Here is a 22,919-nt window from a genome sequence, read left to right as displayed (position 1 = left end):
GGTTCTGGTTGCTGATGACAGGTCTGCTGTCAGATTTAGCTGGGTTACAATCTCTCTGTCATTTAACTCCTTCCACACCCAATCGGATTCAGTATGTACATATCTCGATGTAGCAGTAACAATCTATCAGTCAATCAGTCAATCAGTAAATCAACCAATCAATCAACCGATCAATCAATCAATATATGAGAGTGGTAGAAACAGGTGGAAACTACCCCGTGAATGTTTGTCCTGCATCCTAAATTCACACAACTTCACCAATCAGTTCAACACTACCTGAAGTTCTATAAATTGGTATAAATGAACAAGAGCTTTGACTATAGGAGTGTAACACCCAGGACAAGATAAATCAACGACTAACATACACATTGATAGGCAGTGATTACATTGTTATGCCCTTAGAGTAGGTGTGAGTCATACAGTTAGCAAACAACAGCAGATCTAGACTAGCAAGTCTAGACAGAACTATAAACTATCCTCAAAGACTGGGGATGGGATAAGCATAAGGGATCCAACAGATTCTGCCAGGTAATATGATACATGTGAGGCTAGATAATGAACCCTTTGTAACAGAGTATCTAACAGAGTACTTAGTATCTATGGCAACTAGTCTAATGCATTTTCTATGCTTCCCTTTCAGGTTAATCTTGCACAGTCTTTGTGACTCTTCAGGTTACGGACCAATGTTGGAGGTAAAGTCAGGTGCATAGGTTTATCATTTGATGTTGAGGTGAAGGGTGAGGGTTAGGTAAAATGCTTTAAAAGCTAAAAAAAAAATCAGTCCTGAGTCCTGAGGTAACTTAAGTGTTAATTTTCACCTAACACTCTCTCTTTCTTTCTTTCACACACACACACATGTATGCACACACACTCACTCTCTCTCTTTCCACATACTCAGCGGGGGCTTTAATGATGGTCTTTTACCTGAACTCAGCTAGACATCATGCAGGCAAACAGGACAAACCTGTTTCTCTGAGAGGCCTGAATTCTAATGAGACCCTGTTCAAGGGGATGGCTCCACCCCCATCGCCATCTCAGTGTGTAGATGTTAGCTGACAAACCCCTAGCAGCTAATAGTGGACATTGCAGAGATCAGGTTGTGTGTTGGGGAAGAATGTATGGCTGTTGACCTTGTGCATTGGAATTACCCTGCGGCCAAATTAGCAAAGAATGTGTCAGTTGAAAACAAACGAAAACATATGAAACACACAAACTTGGCCTGTCAGTGACATTGTTGTTGATCTCTTGTTGTTGATATCTTAGAGAGTGTAAGAAATAGGAGCTGTTCCTGAAGAAAGCAACTGTTGTTTACCTCAGTAACAACACTAAAACCCATCAAAGAGGAGTGTCGGAACACTGGATACCTGAGATCCACGTAACCACTCCCTGTTTCCACCCCTGAGGGCCTTACCAGCTCTCATAACGCAAACCAATGGCAGGTAACACATCCAACCACACCCCCTTACAGACACGCACAGTCACAGTTAAGTGTAGAGCGCCCCTGTTGCCAGAGAGGACTGTGGGTAGGTGTTTATAGTTTATCAACAAGGTTTCTTAAGTGTTTCTTGACACTTAACATTGGCATTGAAGAGGAACGGATCATAATGAAGCGTAACATCCTTTTCATGCTCTTCCTGCCTGTAAGTACCATGCGATTGTTCAACTTTCTTCATGCTTTGCATATTTGGTCTGCCACATTGAAGAATATTTGCTTACATGCTTCCCCAAATTTAGTTTGTTGCATTGAGACCTTTGAAATAGAAAAAAAAAGTATTTTTAACCAATCAAAGGGTCACGTTAAACAAGGAAAGAGGTTTTCAATGACATCCATACAGAGCAGCGAGAAGAAACAACTTGTACTTTTTATATTTTCTGACCTCTATCATCAATCACTGGCTTGATGGTGAACTTAGTTAAGTCTGTGACGGAAGCATTTCAACCAGTTCAGTAAATAAAGATAAAGATGTGTGATTAGTGATTTCCTGAATGTGCCGTGTTTGAATTATAAGTGAGTCAATGTGAACATGAACATGAGCACTAACAGTTGAAGTTTAGAATATTTGTGACGTGTTTCTATACTAATGATATATGGCTATTCCAACGTTTCAACAATGGCTGATATGCAATATAAAAGAGAAAGAAAACACAGTTCCAAAAGCCTTTTTCCACCATGTCCTCAAAAGTAGCCTTTGTCAGGAGTCACCTTTTTTACCAGATGGTTTTAGGCACCTTGCTTAATGTACACCTCCGTAATTTACCCTGGTGTTTGAGAGATGTGCAAGGAGATTTAAATGTGTCACATTCCTTTTTGATCACAATGACGCACCTGTATTTGGCTTGTAATCTAACAATAACAATAACAAATTAACAGAATGAGTTTGCTTGACTCGTGTGTTTAGAGGGCACCACAGGTTAGTCAAGTGCCCAGCATAATCTAAACGCAAGAGAAATATACTCATAATCCTCAGTACAAAGGCAGGATTTACACAAGGAGCAGGACGTTTTTGCCATCTTCCACAATGCTACAGAATATGATGTAATATTTGTTCGGACACAAAACCTTTAATAAGGGTGCTTCAAGGAACAAGTTGGCTCGAATGGTGCACTTTGCCTGAGAAAAATAAAAATACTTTTTTGCGGACATTAATGAATCGGTTTTGCAAAGAAAGACTGGGGGATAAATCTCTTGAACACTTGAGAAGCCCTACTTCCTCTAATTTCAGCTGTCCTTTCTAATTTTTCATTATTACTAGCTTGCCATGGTGTCAGGACTGGGTCTAAATTACAGCCACATAATGACCAGAGAAAAGAGGGTATGTATCTCATCTATACAGTAGAAGTCCTGAACATCCTGGACATTGATATTATTCTCTTACTGGCATAGTAAGAATGTTGCATCCCTCTTCTTAGGAACTGCTGTATCGATCTAAGAGGAGATGGGTCCTGTCGACTATTGAAATAGAAGAGGAAAGCCCTGGACCATATCCAAGGGAGGCGACAAAGGTACAGTGCCAGTATAGTAACACCTGTGGACGTATCCAGATCTGACAGCTAATAATAACAGCTCATCTTTTTTGGACGTTTCAACGACTCTTCAGTCAGCTACAAAATCTGTTGAGAATGCATGGGCTTGAAATGTGGTCTTTCTGTGGGATTGCTCTGTGATGTGTTCTCTTGCCATATTTGATCCACGGCAGCTGTTCAATGATAAAAAGGTCGGCGAAGAACACTATTTCAAGATTTCTGGGACGGGTGTCAATGAGGAACCTAAGGGTGTGTTCACCATCGACCGAAAGTCAGGAGTTGTCAGCGTGCACAAAGCCATCGACAGAGAGACACATAAATTCTTTCATGTAAGTCTTTGACCATAGTGGCAAATGTGAAATGCCAGTTCCTTTCCTTATTTTGTGAAATACTAACATGATGATTTCTTACTAAGCCTCTGTGCGTCCTCTCTGTAGTTTCTCTCACTGATGTTTGTGTTTTTCCTGTTGATGATGAGCAGATACGTTTTGATGTTATGGATGAAAAAACGAATGTAGCAGTAGACAAAACTCTGGCATTTGATGTAGCAATAAAGGACAAAAATGACAACGCTCCAAAATTTGAGCCCGCCAACATCAGAATCTCTGTGAGGGAGAACACGCCACCAGGTATGGTTAGAAATGTTCTTTTTTTAAGTCTGTATAACTATTATTCAATTAAATATTACAGATTGTCATAAAATGAAATGCATGACATTAAAAGAAAGAGGTAGCAATACTAAATCATGAATACCCCGTTGAATTAAGTCAAACACAACCAAAATGACCTTCCAAAGCCAAACCAAACCAATACGGAGTTCAGGAGATTGCTAATGAAATAAGTGTCTGAGTGTCAAAATAGATAACTTCTTAGTATCTCTGACTCACCCTTTCATGCCCTCCAGAATACATTTTCTCAATTCAGGCTTCGCTATTAAATTGAAGGTAATCTATGGCAGACTTATAAATAGTCTGCAAAACTCCAATAACACCCAATATACTTAATAGTCTTCATTGTTTCCTTCCTTGAAACTACAGGTGGTCTGCCAGCTAACCTGCAAGCTTTTGACAATGATGAGGAGGACAATGATAACTCACGTATTACAATGAAAATAGTGTCCCATGAACCCAATTCTCCCAAGTTCTCCTTAGAAGAAGTGTTTGCCACCAAGATGCAACAGCTGACCTTCACTGGATGCTTTGACTATGATGTGAGTCATGCAGACAGGAAAGCTAAAATAAAAATGTTTTAGCCATGTAACATATTTTGTATACCTACATTTTCAAAATATAATGACCTGAGGACATTTTGTCAAAATACTTTACTCCAACGCTATTTCTTCACTGTGCTATGTAGTCCTCGCATGTCAAAGTTCAGTCTGATGGCAGTCAAATATTAAATGCCCTTCATGGTAGAATTTTTATTTGAAATGACCAAGCATAATATAACAACTGCTGCTGTATGAAAGAACATTAATTGTCGCTATATACTGTATATAAGCAGTTGAGAATGAGAGAACATGCTATTCCATTGAAACCTATTAAAGTCTTATATTGACTGTAAATGTACCATATCAACTTTAGATCTCTTTCTGTGCTATGTCAATTTGACAAAAGTAGCCTTTATGTCAATTGTCAGCAACTGTACTCAGCCTTTACAAATGTTTATGAATGTCAGTCATGATGAAGACCTGATGTAGGAGTTTTGTAACTAAAGAAAACCTCTCTTTCTCTCTCTTCAGAAACATAAAACACACAAAGTAATTGTTGAAGCGAGGGATCATGGTGTACCAGCACTGTCTACAACGACAACTATCACCCTTGACATCACGGATGCTAATAATCATCTGCCCGTTTTCTCTCAAACAACTGTAAGCCTCATACCATCCAACATTCCAAAAGAATGTTTATAATTACTGCTAAGATTCTGGGATTCATTTTCAAGGTAAAGGTTGACCTAAACATTGATTTGTACGTGCTTCAGTATTCTGTCTCAGTGCTAGAAATGGAAACAAAGGAAATCCTGAGAATGAAGGTGACGGATGCGGATGAGCCCAACACACCAGCCTCTCGACCTGTTTTTAAGATCCTGAGGGGAAATGAGGAAGGGAACTACATGATTGAAACAGACCCTGTAACTCAGGAAGGGGTTCTAAGAGTCGTTAAGGTAGGCCAAACAACTCACATTTAACTTTCGTCCCACTTGAATCCAGACTGAACTTCTGACTCATCATTTTGCTGTAATGCTCTGCAGGGGAAGGATTTTGAGAGGACGGCACTGGTCAAACTGGAGGTGACTGTGGAAAATGAGGAGCCTCTCTTTGTATGTAAAGATGGGGTTCCTGGTGATCCACAGAATATCGTACCCTTACAGACTGTAACTGTGGATGTCCAAGTTGTGGACGTCAATGACCCTCCGATGTTTGAAAAAACAGTTCAACGTGCATTTGAGAAGGAAGAGGTTCCCCCAGGGAAGGTGCTCTACAAACCAAAGGTGTTAGACGTGGATTCTGATAATGACAAAATCAGGTGAGGAAAGTTGTCAGAGTGTATGCAGCCACATGACATTGGCACTGCATGGTTGCATCAGAGGAGCAATGTCTTGCCCTGCTGCCTTGAGAAAAGACATTTCTAAGATAGTATCCTGGCTCATCTTCTCTTCTCTAAGGCGATTGGCATGATTGTATGAGTGTGTGTGTGTGTGTGTGTGTGTGTGTGTGTGTGTGTGTGTGTGTGTGAGTGTGTGTGTGTTTGTGTTTGTGTGAGTTTTCATCAGTTGCCCATACGTCCTTCAAAGGCACAGATGCGTATAGATGTAGATGTGTCAATGTAACCATGGATCACTGGCCATTGCTAAAATTCTTAGGAAATCAGTCATATTCAGTGCTATCCCAATATCAAAAATATTTTAGTGCACTGAAAAGTATGTTTCCCCAGTGTGCATTGATGAATAATAATAATAATAAACTTTATTTGTATAGCACCTTTCATGCAAAACAATGCAGCTCAAAGTGCTTAAATGACACAGATGCACAGATGGAATATTCTCTATGCTCAGATTGGGCACAATATGATGACAGACAACACTGATTTGTAACTAGAAATCACTGGCGCTAGAGAGTTAACTAAAGAGGTTAGCAAAAGTAGTCAGTTAAAGAAATCCTTAATGATAACTAGGGTGCTAGCTACCTAAAAGACATGCAAAAAACTTGCAATCACGTCATTGGCATAGCCTATTGCAAATCGCAGAGGGTGAATAGGGGAAAAAAGGATGAGTAACAACATAACCACACAGAATATATGGTTGAAAAATATCTAGCTATGGCCAACAACCATTGAGAGAGTATATGGCTCTCATAAAAGGTAGCTAACTTGATACCTGATGTAGTTCATCATTATATTTATCAGTTACAGTGATCAAACCATTAAGAAATGAATTAATAAACAGTAAGTGATGTCAAGAAGTGTAGGTAGGGCAGTATTAAAACAGAATTGAGTTTTAAGCATTTCTGCCGCTGTACAAGATTTCTTTTTGCAGACAATGACGCAGCAATGAACAAGGGGAATCAGAACATTGTGCAACAACGTTGTCATACAAAGATGTCTTCCTTTTCCTGTGTCAAGTCTGATGTTATATTCCCTTGTTATATTAATGTTTATAGGTATGAACTGATAGATGATCATGCAGAGTGGTTGACCATTGATGAGAAGACAGGGGCGATCACCTCAGTGAAAGTGATGGATCGAGAGTCGTCACATGTCGATAACAGTATCTACACAGTTAAAGTCTTGGCCATAGATGATGGTATGTGTGAGCAAAGTTGTGTTTTCTTCTACAGTGTCCTATGAAAATAAATTAAGCTAAATGCTAAAATTGGCCAAACTTCAGGAAGAAAATAAATCTTCTCATGCCTCCACAATTTGGTATACTCCCCTGTCCCCATAGCTGACATAGCATTGGTGGCACAAGGACAGTGGGAGGTGCCTGATACTCAGTTATCACTGTGAATTGTTTTAGGTCTGGTGGGTGTTTATGTTTAAGTCAATGAGCCAGTTGTAACAACCAGCAAACTTTCCTCTTGCACTATTATATTGTCTTTGAAATTTTTTTTTATCTTGTCAACTTAATCTTATCAGTAATAGCAAGAGTACCTGGATTTGTATTTTCCTTGATTTATCCATTAATTTGTGTCTCTCAGGAACCCCCCCCGCTACTGGTACGGCCACTGTGCATATTGTTTTGGGAGACGTCAATGATAATTTGCCATACTTGATTTCCAAAAGCACAATACTGTGCGGTCGGAGGAACCAGGTGCCTGTGATGGCCGCAGACGAGGATGATTCTCCATACGGGGGACCCTTCACTTTTTCTTTTGGGGGTGATAATGTGGAAGAACTGAAGAAGAAGTGGAGGCTGCAGCCAACCACAGGCGAGTGAAGTGGATCCATGTTTTTGTATTCAGACTCCATGCAATAAAGGCGTCAAATGAAGCTTATTTGTTACATTGACGGCATGTTATTATTGTAATCCAGAACAACTGTATGGTTCATCAGGAACATGACAAAGCATTCACAATTTATCAGTAATCAAATCTGTCTATCTGTTTTGGTCCCTTGTGCAGGTGTAAACATCAGCCTCTTCAGCCTGACGGCCTTGGCTTATGGCAACTACTCTGTTCCCCTGCTGATCCAGGACCAGCAGGGCAAAGTGGTAGAGACTGAGTTCCAGGTGATTGTTTGTGATTGCGGGGGTGGGAATGAGTGCCGCGGCCGTTTCCCCGTCTTCACCAAGCTGGATGGACCTGCCATTGGGGCCATGTTAGCAGGACTGCTGCTGCTGATGTGTGAGTCTCTCTGATTGGTACCATTAATGTTCCATTACACACATTGGTAATCCACTAAGCATTCAAATTTGGTGTCTCTCTTAAATTCTTGCCTTGCTTGCCTTTCGGCAGTGCTGCTGTTACTGTGCTTCATGTGCGAATGCGAGGGCCGGAGCTTCAAACACATGCCTGTGAACCTGTTGGACGAGGGGCATCAAACTCTCATCAAGTACAACGAGGAAGGAGGCGGCACAGCCTCAAAGGTTCGTGCAGGTTGAGGTGTTCTGCTTCTGCAAGTAATGTGACACCTACTCCTGACCTCTGACCTCTAGGTCCATATCTGTGTCTCACACAGGGCACGTTATTTATGGGACGGCAAGTATAACAGACCTTATTTCATATTCAGAACACATTCTGTGCTATGACAGGCATTAATTAATTATGAAACCATGTAACACCGTTATACCTTTTGTCCACGAAAAACACAAAAGTGTTACCATTGTGTCCACAACATTTTTAAGATTTTTGAAAACAAAACAGATGATTCATGCTGTGCAGTGAATTGACTGTTGCACTTTTCATTTAGTTGACAAAAGGCTGTCCACATAATAGATATCCTAGGCCATCGAATGTTCATTATGTCCACATAACAGTTCTGATATATTGCGGAAAGTATGATGTGACCAGTTAAAGAAAAAGCATCTGAGAACAGCTGAATCTTAAGTCTAGATTTGAAACTGGCTACAGTTGGAGCACATTGTGATGTCATCAGGAAGTTGGTTCCAGAGCTTGGCAGCATAGCAGCTAAAAGCTGCTTCAGCATGTTTGTTCTGACAGTAGGTATCATCAACACATTTTTTCCCAGTGATCTGAGAGGTCTAGCAGATGTGTACTGCTGAAACATGTCTGAGAGGTAGTTTGGTCCTGTTCCAGTTAGTGATTCATAAACAAACAGCAGTACTTCAAAGTCAATTCTTTGACCTGGAGTAATATTGTGTATTGGAGTAATACGAACTCTAGCTACTGCATTTTATACAGCTGAAGCAGTTTGATAGTGTTTTAAGGAATGCCAGTGAAAAGACCATTACAGTAGTCAACCCTGCTGGAGATAAGGGCATGAATGTGTTTTTCTAAATTATGTTTTGACATAAGGCCTCTAAGTTTGACTATGTTTTTTAGTTGGTGAAAAGCTGATTTAGTTACTGCTTTCATATGGTTGTTAAAACCGAGATCACAATTGATTAAGACACCAAGGTTTTTAATAATGCTCTTCACTTCAAGTCCTTTCGTGTCAAGATGAGTAGCAATCTTCTCCTACTTTCAGTAATATAGCCTATGGATATAATTCCTTTTGTACTTGAGCAAAATACTGATGTCTACAAAAGTCCAAGCGGCCTTTGCTTTCGTGGACGGAAGTCCCTCTGTAACTCGCTGACTCATGGACAAAAGACCTTCCGTACACATCATACTTTCTATAATGTATCAGACCTGTTTGTGGACATAATGAATATCTTTGGCCTAGGATATCTTTTATGTTAACAGAATTACTTTTGTCTATAAAAATAAGTTTATTTTGTATACAAAATGAGTGCATTCAATATTTCATGGACACAATACTAACGTGTATGCATTTTTCGTGGACAAAAAGGCATTATGGTGTTAAGTGGTTTCATAAGAAATGAATGCATGTCGTAGCACAGAATGTTTTCTGTATACGAAATAAGGTCTGTTACACTTGGTGCCCCATAGTTATTTGGCACCCTCTGAATTTACATGTATATGCTTGCTTCATAGCAAGCTTGTTAATAACTCCACCAGATTGTCTCACCACTCTGAGTCCTTTCCTTCCCTCAGGCTGAGCCAACTCTGACCCGCAGCCCCACCACCTATGTCACCACAGTCACTGATGGGTTGAAGCAAGCAGCCATATCAGTAAGCAGGAAGTACATATCATGTTGCCACACATTTGTACAGTTATGCATTGTTTTCTTACCCGGGTTCTGTAAATGTTGTGACAACATGATGAAGTTGATTAAGTTGATTGAGTTCCAGTAAAGACAGATATAAATCTTTATGAAATACAATGACTCATCGCTTGTTCAATGGAAAACCAGAACCAGGTTAAAAAGACAAACAACAAATCAATCTTCCACTAACCTACAGTTTCCCACCTGTGCCTGCCTGTTTCTGCATGTCGAATAGTAGCACCTGGAAGCTAAGATCCTTAGAAACATCTATCGATGCACTGTTCTCTTGTCGGCTCCTGTTCAGCTAAACCGAGATGCTTACTATGATCTCAAGTGGTCATGTCATGTCTGATCTCTAAAATATTCTGTCGGCTTGGTCAGCTTCCTCAGGTTTCCTCCAACAGCTTCCAGGATGAATCCACTAAAACGATGAGGAGTCAGACACAAGCCGTGGTGAGTCTCCTTCCTGCCAGTGCACAAGCATGGAAATGTCGATTGGGATGCTTAGTTCTACTAAAGCTCAGTTACCACAGTTGAAAACCAACCTTGTAATGAAGGCATTACTAAAGGAATAGTAAATTAGTGAATGCCAATATAAGGCACTGCGATTACTACACATATAAACTGCATGAAGTGTTTAGAAGCATTTAGAAACCGAGCCTAGTTGATACAAATGGAGACGGACAGAATTAATGCACATTCATAGAACTTCCGTGCGGATCCTCAAAAGAAACCAAACTGAAAACTTCTCAAACCTGAATATTCAATTTGTTAAGATATTTTCCTCCTCCCCTTTTCCCCTCCTCCCTTTCTCTGTTTCAGCAGTACAATACTCAATACTCCTCCAGTGGATTTCAGCAGGCCTCCCTCGCCAACAACACTCTAAGGAGCACTGGGCAGAGCGTGGTGAGTGACCTCCCCTCGCCAAGAGAAGTTTGGATGAATAGGGTGGGGGTCAGGGGTGAAAAAAAAACACATTCACACTGTGTCTAACTATCATAAGTGTTACGAATGGGTGGTGATGTGCAGGACTCAAACAGTAGAGTGAAGAATAATCGTTTACTAGCAGGGTTCGGTACACAGGTAGGCAGTCCAAGAGTAAGCAAACAAATCCAAACATAGGCAGGAGAGTAGTCGTTGTACAGGCAGATGTCAGAAGCACGAGTAAATCACTTTAACAAAGAGGAAGCGCTAATCGCTGGAAACAGGAGGAACACAGAGGAAAAACAATGAACATACCAGGTAACATGTAATTACGACAGGTGAGAACAATCAAGGCGGGGCAGACAATGAGACACAGGTGGACTAAACAAGGGGAATTAACAGGACACAGGAGAAACCAATAATACAAACAAACCGGGTGATTGGGAACAGGTGAGGGGTGGAGACACGAACAATGACAAGAGGGCACATGGCATAGACAAACAAACATAGGAAAGCACATAGCGGGAACAAGGAAGCACGAGGACTAGACAAGGGAACAAACATATGACAACACAAGGGAGACAAACTCAGAAATCGAACAAGGACAGAACACAGACCTTACAATAAGGCGTTCTTCCTCCTTTGCCAATCAGTCTGGAATTAATCCTGCTGGAGCTCCAACAGGCTGTGTCCATCCGGCCGGCCTCAAGCAGATAGGCCCACCCCCCCTTATGTGCCGCGGTTCTGCTTAAGGCTTCTTCCTGATTAACAGAGAGTTTTTTTCTTCCCCCTGTAGCCATTGTGCTTGCTCTAAGGGTGGTTCAGGCACTGGGTTCTGTAAAGCGCCTTGTGTTGGCACTATATAAATACATTTGAATTGAATTGTTCATCTCAGGGGTCATGGTAGAGATGCGAAGAGAGAGCTACAGGGTACCCCGGAAAGTTTTGTAGCTTCTGGATCTCAAACTACAAGTTCCATTTTACTGTATCAAGGCTGCTTGGGTAGCTCTATACCTTTCTGGTTGTCAGGACGACGAACTGAACATGGGCTTGTCAAGTTGCAATGTCTGTGTAATCTTGCAGAGGGTACACATACCATTGCCCATGTCACAGCAGCCTTGTTATCATTTAATTTCTCATCTGGACGACCAGATTGGTAAGAGTAGGTAGTGGAGTTGTGAGCAGTTTGTGACAAGAGACAACTCGAGACAACATTTTGGTACTGAATTGCTGTGAAACACAATGACAACAAGGATAGCGTCCTTTCTCAAAAACCACACACTTTTGCTGTGTGCTATATGTGAATCGCTGCACCACCACTTTGACCTCTGCCTTCACAAGGCATTAGATTGCTTTAGATTGTTGCAGTCTCACTCACAATTAAACTAAATGGTTCAATGGCTGTAGCTATGGTTAGTGTAGCTTCCCTATGGCACTGTCCTCTCCACCCTGTCCTAGTGGCTTGCTGTTTATCTCCACCTATAGAGTATTGATGTACCCAGCCCAATGTGGTATAATGAGGATTCTTTCCAGCCAGTAATACACCCTCTCTCACACTTTACATAGTCACAGGATATGAACATGATATGCAGTAACTTGCAGAGCTAGGAATGGGTTCAAACTTGATCTGGCATGTAGAATTGCCCAGCAGGTACTCTCACAGGTTATAAAATGATCATGTCTGATCATTTGTTGTCGTGTAAGAACTGCTGGAGGTAAAATTCCTGTGTCTTACTAATGCTGTTCCAAGGCCTGGATCAAGTCATTTAACCTTAAACAATGCCTTAGGGCCTTTACCTGTTGTGTGTTGGACTGTGCTTGAACTTGTCTCTCAGTCCATTCTCCCAGGAGTCTCCCTGCAAACACAGATCATAGCTTATAAAAATGTGCAGGTGATCTAAGGTAATTGGCCTTGGGTGGGGCAGGGCAGGGCAGGGCAGGGCAGGTAGAGGCCTGTCTTGGTAGGGCAAATTGTCTCGTGGGATTCGGAGAGGAGGAAGGGAAAGGGAACTTGGCTGCTTGACAGCTACCTCTCAATGGAGCCCCGGCGGGGCAACTGGTTTCGTTTGAATTTAAAATATGCTTGAGGTAAAAATATCATGACTCACACACACTTAGATCCCTCTGTTGCATTGTTTTTGTTTGAATCACAGCAAATGTTGCTCTTTTTTTTTTCAGCAGCAAACGTGGAACAGGTCCAGCACAATGAGAGTAAGTGTCAACACTACCCACCATCTAATCCTTTTCCTCTGTTCTTGAGAAAATAATGACATTAGTGGCCCCGACATGCATGTCTACTCAGAGACATATAAACGTTGTTATCATTATTATGTCATTTAAATGTTTCTAACGATGTACTAAAATGAAAAAAATATATAAATATAATCTGAATAGAGTTGTGTTTTAGTAATTTGCATTATTCATGCAGTAATTCATATCAATTATTGTCTTTTTCATAGAACGGACGGAACGGATTCTCCAGATCCATTAGCTTGACTTCTGATCGCTACATTGCAGACCACATTGACAGAGTAAGAGATACTATTACCATTCGAAATGGGTCCTAATCTGTTGTGCTGTTTGCCAAATATGTCATCAGCATAAGTTTTTAAAATGTTTTACTTCATTAACTTTTGAGGAGGTTTAGTGTTGTTTCACTGCTGTTTATGATAAGTGGAAGATATCCAGTAAACTGTCTCTGTCTCAGGGTTCAGGCAGCATTCAGGGTCAAGTGCTGACATGAGAATCTTTAGATTTATATCTCGTAAAAAGGCTAAATTCTGGGCAATTAAAGGCCCGAAGTTCTACACTTTAACTATAGCTTTGTAACATTATCTCTGATAAAACAGCACCAGAGCTGACACCAAAGTGACAAAACATCACACCCTACAGTCCAAAAGGGTCATAGCACCTATTGCGGTTCTAGAAGAAACAAACTGCTTCAAATGGTGGCACTCTATCGCCATCTACAGGTTAAATGGATAAACTACTTTTTGCCTGCATAAGCAGACCAATTGACCCTGTGTAACAGGCCATAGTATACCCCCAGTCCGGACTATACCTGGGGTTAAAGGGGCCTAGGCTAGATTATACTCCGGGTATATTATGGCCTAGGCCAATTCATACCCCCTCAGGCCAGATTATACCCCTATGATATCAGTAGTGTTGAGTGACAAGAATTACTTAATTTTTCAACATTTTATTGGGGGTTTAGCTTTGTCAGGTAAGTTAAGTGAGAAAGCTAACTGACTTAAATCTAAAACTCTAAAACATAGACTTTTATTACTTCAACCAGAAAAACAGAACAAATATTAGACTTCCACAAAGATTACTACGACCTGAAACTTCAACTTCTAAGACTAGCAAGTCCTCGGTACAATATAAATGTTCAAAGTTAAACACTGATAACAACATCAACGTTTGTTAGGACGTCTCTTGCATGTCTGGGCATCTCAGGGAGTGGAGGAGGGATACAGAACCGGGCAACATTCAACCAATGATATTAAGAATGTACTGCACTAGGCGAATGCAAGTTTCGAAAAAATAATTAATACAATTTTGTATTGTCCGTTCGACCCACACTCGACCCATAGCCATCAATGCGCTAGCATGTTCTGACAACACCCCTACCTCTTTAGATTTTTGGCAAGTTTCCCCTTATGTTAAATATATTTTTTAATGTCAAAATATTGGTTGGAGAAATAGAAGGGGCGCAAAAAACTCTGCCCAGCAAAATATATATATATGTATATATATTTATTTTGTTGCTAGACGCAGTTTTTGGCGCCCGCCTCTAGGTGGCGCTTTTGGCAACCGCCTTTGTCGCCTATAGAAAGGACCGGCCCTGCCTGGAGGGGTATAGTCTGGCCTAGGCTATTTTACACCCCCGGGTATAGTTTGGCCTGGGACAGTTTATCCCCTGGGGTATACTCTGGCCTGGAGGGGTATAGTATGGCCTAGGCTATTTTACACCCCCGGGTATAGTTTGGCCTAGGACAGTTTATCTCCGGGGTATACTCTGGCCTGGGCCAAAGTATACCCAGGTCTAATCTGGGCGAGTGTTAATTTGGCCTGTTACACCTGGATAAATATACTCTTCCAATCAATCACTTTTTATGGAGAACACAATAAAGTACAATGAATACAGAATAATATGAAGAATCAGGATATTTAGTGGTAGTCTTGTGTATCACAGATTTGACAAAATGACACATGGTCCTACCAGCAAACAGACACTCATGTTCAAGCGTCCAAAATAAGTTTCCAGATATCTTTTAACGTAAATAACTGCATCCTCTGCACAACCTAAAAGTGTTTCAACTGGATTGTCAATATCCTAAATGTGGTAGTCCAAAGTGTTGGTAAATCATCTGTCTACGATAGAGTCCTCCATTTCTTTTGAAACACATACCTGTGCACTACCTCCTGAGGTGTTTGGAAGCGCTATGTAATGCAACAGTAGTTCCATGCAGTCTTCGAAGAACATTTGTTTTTTTCCCCCTAACTGCACACTGAGAGGATTACAAATTGGCTGCTGGCTGGAATCCCTTTTTGGATTTGTTCTGCTTCTAGCTCATAAAAGCCAACACAATACCTCTGTGCCTGTCAGTGTCAGCACTATTCCAAATGTCAGTATCAAGGTTACAGAGTGGCACTTTGTTCAGGTTACATGTGATTATGTTTGGATTGTTGTGATTATTTTTTGGATTGAACTATCTACTGAATCTGAGTTTTATGAATTAGACACCAATGAAAAAGAAAATCACAGTCGTAAAAAATGTGCATGATGCATGTGACTGAAATAACATCCGTAGTGGCAATGAATCACTGATATTTTACAACATCGATCAGGAATAGAGTAAGGTTGACTTAATGCTAAAATAGCCTACTCTTCAATCTTTTCATTTTCAGAGAGTCTACGAGATTGCTGAGGAGGAGTTGGATTACCCAGGATACTCTCTGAATGAGTTTGCGTACGAGGGGAATGGAAGTAGGTGCCAGTCACTGGACGAACTCTCGTTTGACAACGCAGAGGAAAGCATGGATTTCCTCCGAGACCTGGGGCCGAACTTTAAAGCCCTTGGCGGGATATGCGATAAGCACATGCAGGAGAAAAACATGGAGCTCTAAAAAAGATGGAAAAATGGAGTGCTCCTTCTCCATGTGGCCAGGGGACATTCTGGGAGCACAGAAAAGGAATGGAAAGCCAGAAATCTACCATAAATTTGGTCTTCTTTTTTGTAATGCTGTACATTTTAACATCTGATTCGGACCATAATGAAGTGGAAAGTAGACTTTGGATTTACTGCCACTGGAATTTTCAAGCCCTTGATTGACAAGAAGAATCTCAAACAACAACATGTTTTTGGATTTAATACATGCATTTGTATGTGAAGATATTGTTTTAAAAAAATTGCCACGATACCGAAGGTGCACTGTTCAAACAAGTCCACTGGACTGTATCCACACACCTTGTTCTTCATCAAAAACACCAGAGGAACCTTGCCAAATAAGAAGACCTTGCCAATTATCTACACCCAAACTGCTCTGCCAGACACGCCTCTCTGTAGAATGACATGTCTGAACAAACAAATGTTCTTCCACCCTTCTAAAAGTGGTTCCTCATATCAAAGGTAATAGCCCTACGCATGTGCTCTGTGGCTGGTTGGTATCCTTTGCTCGTTTGGTTAAGAGGTGTAAAAGATCATGTTGACAGTCAAAAGAAAAAGAGGCAAAAGAAAAAACTTCTGAACCTACACCTTTGATGGACATTAATGAACAGAAAAGATACTTTTTATAATTTGTAATGCTTGTATCTTTGTTTTCTGCCTAAAGAAAGGCACAAGCCGCATGCAATGCAGAACAATAATTGAATAAGATAGAGTTTGACTGTTTTTTTTTTGTATGCATTACATTTTTAATTCAGAGCTATATAACATTTTTTACTTTATAGTGTAAATGACATGAAAGGTGTGACAGCGTTGTTTGCATGGTTTTAACTTGAACAAGGGCATAGTCAAATATGGCTGCTTAACTACTACTGTACTCGTCTGTAATTGTGATTCTGCTTTAAGGTTGTCCTAAAATGGTTAATTCTTGCTAATTCAAAACAATACCATTTTCACATATGAAAAACAATAAAATATATATAAAACGTGTTCTTGGTTCCATTTCAACTAATAACTTCTCAACAATGCATTGCAACGATGCATCTTTTGTCATTATCACAAAGACTGCATGACATATTTGTGTACAGTCACGTTAGTTCTGTGGAAAGAAGCAGCGCAGAGATGTTGAGTGGTGTGTAGACACACCTCAAGACATACATTTTTTTAACAAACAGGTTTAAATTTCGTCATGACTCGCCCTTCCCTGGAAAGCAATGAGTGCAGTGTTGTGTAACCGGTTCTTTTACGTAAACAGTGGGGAGGGGTTGATACTGAAAACAGATTCACATGGAATTCCATGGAAGACCTTATTTGTTTCTAAATCCAAAATGTATAAGTAATGATTTTTTTTAAGTTTGGATTTTGTCCTTAAATAAATAAATCGTCAACTGTCGTCTTTGATCTCATGATTAAATACAAATATGTTTAATGGGAGAGGCAAGACACTGAATAGCTTCATGGGTATAGGGGCCTGCTGGAACCCACTTGAAGAGCTTTTTCACAAGGCGCTTAAGACAGTTTTGAGAAAAGGAACAAGCACACAGACAATCAACTAGCAGGTTCCATGTCTTGCTTCCTCGTTGTGTCCTGATAGATAATGCCAATTTATTGAACACCTACAAGGGAAACAGGCGGACAGATTGAGGATTCACCCGCTACTTGCTGCAAGGGGAGAGCGAAAGAAAGGGGCAAACTATCTGTAACACCTGAACACTTTCATACTGTAACTGATCTGAAAAGGAACAGTGAGTTATACACTTGTTGGTCAGGAGCTGAACTTATTCTGGTGTTGACCTTCATAGACAACCGAAAAAAAAAAAGAAAAAAAGCGGTTCTCACAAATCAGGGTGTGTGATGACCTTTTCCTAATCTTCTGTCAACTAGTTTGCTGTTTGCCACATTATCTTAACTGTTACATAATGTGCTCTGACAGGAAGCCCACCCACACATGACAGCCAAAAAAGCCCCCAGGAATTTTTCTCTCAGACTGGTGAAATTACGATGCATACAAATATAAACAGCGGACGTGGCCCATGGCCCATGTTTCACACAGTACAAGACAAAGAAAAGCATTGTTTGATTAAGATAAATGCAGTCATTCCCTGTCATAGGATGGCTGTGTGGTGTATTTTGACAAGCATGATTCGAAAGTAAAATACTCCAGGTTTTCCAGATATACAGATTTTTAGATTTATAAATGTTGATAACAACATACTTCCAGTCAGCCAAGTCTTTCAGTGCTTCTTGAGAAGTCCTACACAAATATGACTGTTTGATGTATTCCTTTTTGAAGTCTAGAGCGATTGTTCCTAAATTGCTTGAAGTTTAAGCGTTTTAATAATAATTTAGTTGCTTGTATGGACATGTATGAGCTAAAGAGGGAGAACAGATATACATGCTGATTGAGGGCAGTAATTCCACACCACTCAAAAAGAAAACAAATACTCTACACTATTTGTGTAGCTGTAACAAATCAAATCAATAGTGTAGGATGCACCTAAGTAAGGAAGTGGATGAAATGAAAAAGCGATGGCATGACATAAAAAGGCAAACAAAAGGAAAGATTGCTTTGAATATGGTACAAATGAGCAAAACTGGTGCTCAGAATACTGCTTCCACTGTTTCTGGAAGTTTGGCAAGGATTAGATAGATACATTAGATGAGAGAAGGCTTGTTTGTGATTTGTACATTAACTCTTTGAACAGGCTCACACTAGGTTATATGCTTTTTTACCTTGTTTTTTGACAACACATGCAAAGGGCACACCCACATACTAATGGTATTGTAGCTGCACTCTGGTCTCCCTGGTGTAGATTTCATTATGTCATTTGTAAACCGGCTCTCCCTTGAAATAGGACAACCCACAAGAGTGCTGTCCACTAGCAGGTATTACGGCGTGGAGGAGAGAAACTGCCAGTGTGACTCCTGATCTCGATGGCCACAATGAAAACTTGGACTACTTCCATACTGCTGATGCTGGTATGTACCTTCAAGGGAGGGGTTATTCAAGATCAAATACCTCATGCCTTTCTGCGTTTTTGAATGTTCTCTGGTTGTGAGGCAAAATCATGAATATTGTTGTACCTGTAGAAATGTTGGGTGATGGATGATTGGGAATGTATAAGAAGGAGCGTTTCCTCGATGAAGCTGTTAACACAGCCTAGGCTGAGGTGTGAGTATACACCCCTAAAGTAGATGTGTGGAACAGATGGCAATCAAATCTTGAAATTCAGTCTTGACTTAGAGAAATGCGTGATTTAAATGAAAAGGAATGAGGAGGGGGTTTGTGGATGAGACAAAAGTTACACCATCCTCTGTTTGCTGCTTATGTTAGTATACCCAGTCTTTTTGCTTTTTTCCAAAGCTTGTGTGAGCTTCTAGATCGCTAAACCCCTTATTTGACATAGACATGCGGTGAACATTACAGTATTGTGCTTTTTGCGTAAGTAACACATGAGACCCACGTCTCTAAAGAGTCTATTTTCTATTTCTGTTTGCAACAAATATCTCTGACTGTGGAAGTGGTTTGAACTATTCAAATCAATACTATCTTGAGGAAGAGGCAAATATCTCTCTCCATAACTCTATGCAAATGATGAATAGAAATGAACAAACAGCCACAGATGGTAGTTGTTGTTGACCATTACTGTTCTAGCTCTGTGAGGGTGGAATGAACTTTAAAAACATGCATGTAGGGTTGTGTCTTCTAGGCTTATTTTTAACTCCTCTGACAGAAAAAAATAAGTGAACGTAACATACACTATGTCATGTAATGACACATTCTGTAGACACTATACTTTATACATTATTTTTTATTTGGAAGAGGAAATAGAAAGATCACTCGAGTCACTGGAGCAACACTCGAGTGCTTCTTGTCCTATTGAAACTGTGGCAGTATAAACTCTCTATGTGGCCCATCTTACACGTCGTCGTCGTCTATTATTGATAAATCACTTACATTGTATACCCAGGATAGATAATCCTAATCATGGCAGAAGAATGTTTGCAGGATAGCAGTTTGTCAATGCACTGTCAGAGTTTAAAAGGAAAATTATGATATGTTTTTCTTGGAAACTAGATTGTTTATATATGGTCATGTGAATACGTGTATCATCTGTCATTCCCACTACCTGCCCAGGCAAATTACTGTGTTGTTTTGTGTACAGGGTTGGCATGGCAAGTTGGCACGACATGAAGTTATAAGCATCTAGACGAGGCAGAAAAAAAACATCTATTCCAATCAATACCAATACTGAAATGGCGCTTTCTTGCAAGTGAATTGCTGTATCCCATGTGCAGCAGTTAGTCAGCCTTACACAGGGACATAAATAATATTGAGCGTTAACTCTGAAGAAACAAGGACTAGCAAATATCTGCTGAGGGGACATAAATTAAGGAGATGTATTAAGGAACAATAAACTATGGTAAGAAACAAGGTACACATTTCAGAACAGAAATAGGTAAGAGTGAGAGACACATGTGAATGAGACCAAGTTGTAAGATTTTAAAGGTGCTTTTTGCCAGCCTCAAAATTGTGGGTGCTGGGCCCTTCAAAATAAAACCATGGAATCAGATATCATACTGATGCTCCTGTAAAAGTCCCTTAGTGGTGGACAATCCTCATGGGTATTCAGACAACAACCTAACAACCTTTGTTTAATGGGAATTTAATCATTGTTTATTTTTTCCCTGTTATCTTTTCTCTGACTGACAACAGGCAGTAGTACTTGTGGATTCTGCCCTGCTGAAGGGTAAGATCCGACAGAAGCGAGACTGGATTATAGACTCCTTTGAAATGGAGGAAGAGCATCCTGGTCCTTTTCCGTACAAGCTGGGGGAGGTGAGCATTTAATAACTACACCGCAAGTGATTGGTGTTCCATGAGTCTGACCATTAATCATGAGTGTTCATTAGAAAAACATATGCATACACCCCTGCTCAGCTTTTGTGCTTTGGGTTGGAATAGGTTTTATGACTACAGTGGGTATGGCCATATGTTGATTAGTTTTGCTTTATTCTCTGTAGTACTTTGTGTTATTTCTTTGTATGTGTGTGTCCTTGGGTGCAAATGTGCATTGTGTTGTGTTTTTTTTTTTTCAGGTAAACTTGAACGTTAACTACATCATCCGGTTTGACATCTATGGACAGGGTGTTGATAAAGATCCAAAGGATGTGCTCAAAATAGACCAAAAGGGAATCATATGGATACAGAAGCCAGTGGACTATGAGATATTTAAAATTCTCAAGGTAAACGCTGACTGTGTGCACTTTCGTCTCAATGCTGTTGTGGAATTACATACCATGAAGTAGTTTAATACATTTCCCCTTTTGAACACAAACCCCTCTATTTTGCTGCCTTACTGGATCGTTTTAGGCATTTAGCATTGCTCAGCACTTCCATGCCACAGCGATTATTCAAAAACGTTATTATTATAACAGGTTTATACAGATTACAACAGGAGGGGGACAAAGTCGTGATCCTCCCAAACACTTAGAGGCAATTGTGACCAATTTGTTTGAGAGGCTGAGGAAGCTTCTCTTATCTTTCTTAAACATTTAAATGTTTGTATTCCCTAAATGTCGGTATGAAGCTCCACTTTGAAGCCAAAAATCAGTCAACTGGCTTAGTAGACACACGGCTTGGTATGGAGATAAAAATCAAAGACGTGAACGACAACGCTCCGAAGTTTGACCACAACTATGAAGTCAGCCTGGACGAGTCAGCAAAGCAAGGTTTGTGATGACTGTAGCTTTGCTTATAATGACTTATGTTGATGTTTTTTCATTCTATTGTGTAGATACTCATTTCACATTCCCATATTAACCATACAAATGTTTAGGGTTGAACATTATTACAAATTTGCCATAATACTAAACAGATTGACATATCAACAGATACAATCGTTGTCACAGTGAGGGCAGAAGACCTTGATGATTCAAAAACAAATGGAACCTTTGACTTCAGAATTGTGTCAGTTACCCCGCAAGATCCTGACATTGACTTTGTCATTGAGCAAATGGATAACGTAGGAAAAATATCATTCAAGGGATGCCTGGATTATGAGGTGAGTGGGCCCCCAACACTGAGCCGTGGCTCAGCCATGCTCCTCTCTTCGGTGTTCACTCTCTTTTTTCGTTATTATTACATAGATGAATTTCAGGACAAAAATAGGACACAGTATAGAATTAGAGTTTCATCTGGATTTACTTTGGAGTGCCAACTTGGAATACATATGGTATATGGAATAAGGAATAAATATGTTTACCTCTATTTACTTTTGAGTACAACTTTTTAGCATTCTGCTTTAAACGCTTGTAGGATTACAACACAGGACAGATGGATTATTTTATAGTTCTTGTAAAACTGCTATATTTGTCCTATAATTCCTAATTTAGGTATGTTTTGAATTTTACAATATTCAATTTAATTTCTTCCCATAGAAATCCCAGAAGTACACTGTCTTGGTCGAGGCAAAGGACCGGGGAGAAGTAATTCAACTCTCCAGTACTGCAACAGTGATAATCAATGTTAATGACAAGAACAACCACGCTCCTATCTTCACTGGTCAAACTGTAAGTTTGGACTACCTCCTACAATTGCTTTAGCTCTGAGATGCTCAAAAAGTTGTGTTGTTCTCAAGTGGTTAATGTAATCTCAGTCGTTTTCTGGTTCGGGTTATTTGTAGAAAACAAGTTGTTTATCCCTGGAGCTAGCAAGATTCCCCCCCACTTTTTTGATACAGAAGTGGCCAACATAGACCTTTTCATCCACTGGGCTTTTTCTGAACCTAAAGGCCACTGGGCCTTTTTTACAGTCATGCGTCAGTGAGAGGAAACAGCAAATATTTACTAGTTTTTCCTTTCTTTCTTTTTTTTTTTGCAAGAGCTAACCTTTGTTCCCTAAAGTTCCATATGCCCCAAAGGAGGGAACCCTTGATGATGATCCTGAGCGGAATACATTTCATACTCAAATAGAATAGAACAGTTTGGCAGCAACCATGTTCATAGCTGGAG

General features: G+C 40.2%; 1 protein-coding gene across 1 annotated transcript; it reads left to right on the top strand.

The window, feature by feature from the left end:
- The first annotated feature begins 1,388 nt into the window (after positions 1–1,388).
- cdh26.1 (cadherin 26, tandem duplicate 1) lies at positions 1,389–16,853 on the top strand. The gene is made up of 19 exons (XM_031565503.2): positions 1,389–1,640; positions 2,754–2,813; positions 2,911–3,003; positions 3,198–3,353; positions 3,506–3,653; positions 4,062–4,234; positions 4,766–4,894; positions 5,008–5,190; positions 5,278–5,552; positions 6,686–6,828; positions 7,223–7,453; positions 7,646–7,867; positions 7,979–8,109; positions 9,701–9,778; positions 10,195–10,266; positions 10,636–10,719; positions 12,916–12,948; positions 13,197–13,268; positions 15,649–16,853. The coding sequence occupies exons 1-19, from the start codon at positions 1,605–1,607 to the stop codon at positions 15,865–15,867; spliced, it is 2,538 nt and encodes an 845-aa protein (XP_031421363.1). The 5' UTR covers positions 1,389–1,604; the 3' UTR covers positions 15,868–16,853.
- Positions 16,854–22,919: the final 6,066 nt, after the last annotated feature.

The sequence above is a fragment of the Clupea harengus genome, chromosome 4 (genome assembly GCF_900700415.2).
Source record: "Clupea harengus chromosome 4, Ch_v2.0.2, whole genome shotgun sequence".
Taxonomy (NCBI): domain Eukaryota; kingdom Metazoa; phylum Chordata; class Actinopteri; order Clupeiformes; family Clupeidae; genus Clupea; species Clupea harengus.
This window is presented reverse-complemented; position numbering and strand designations above follow the sequence as displayed.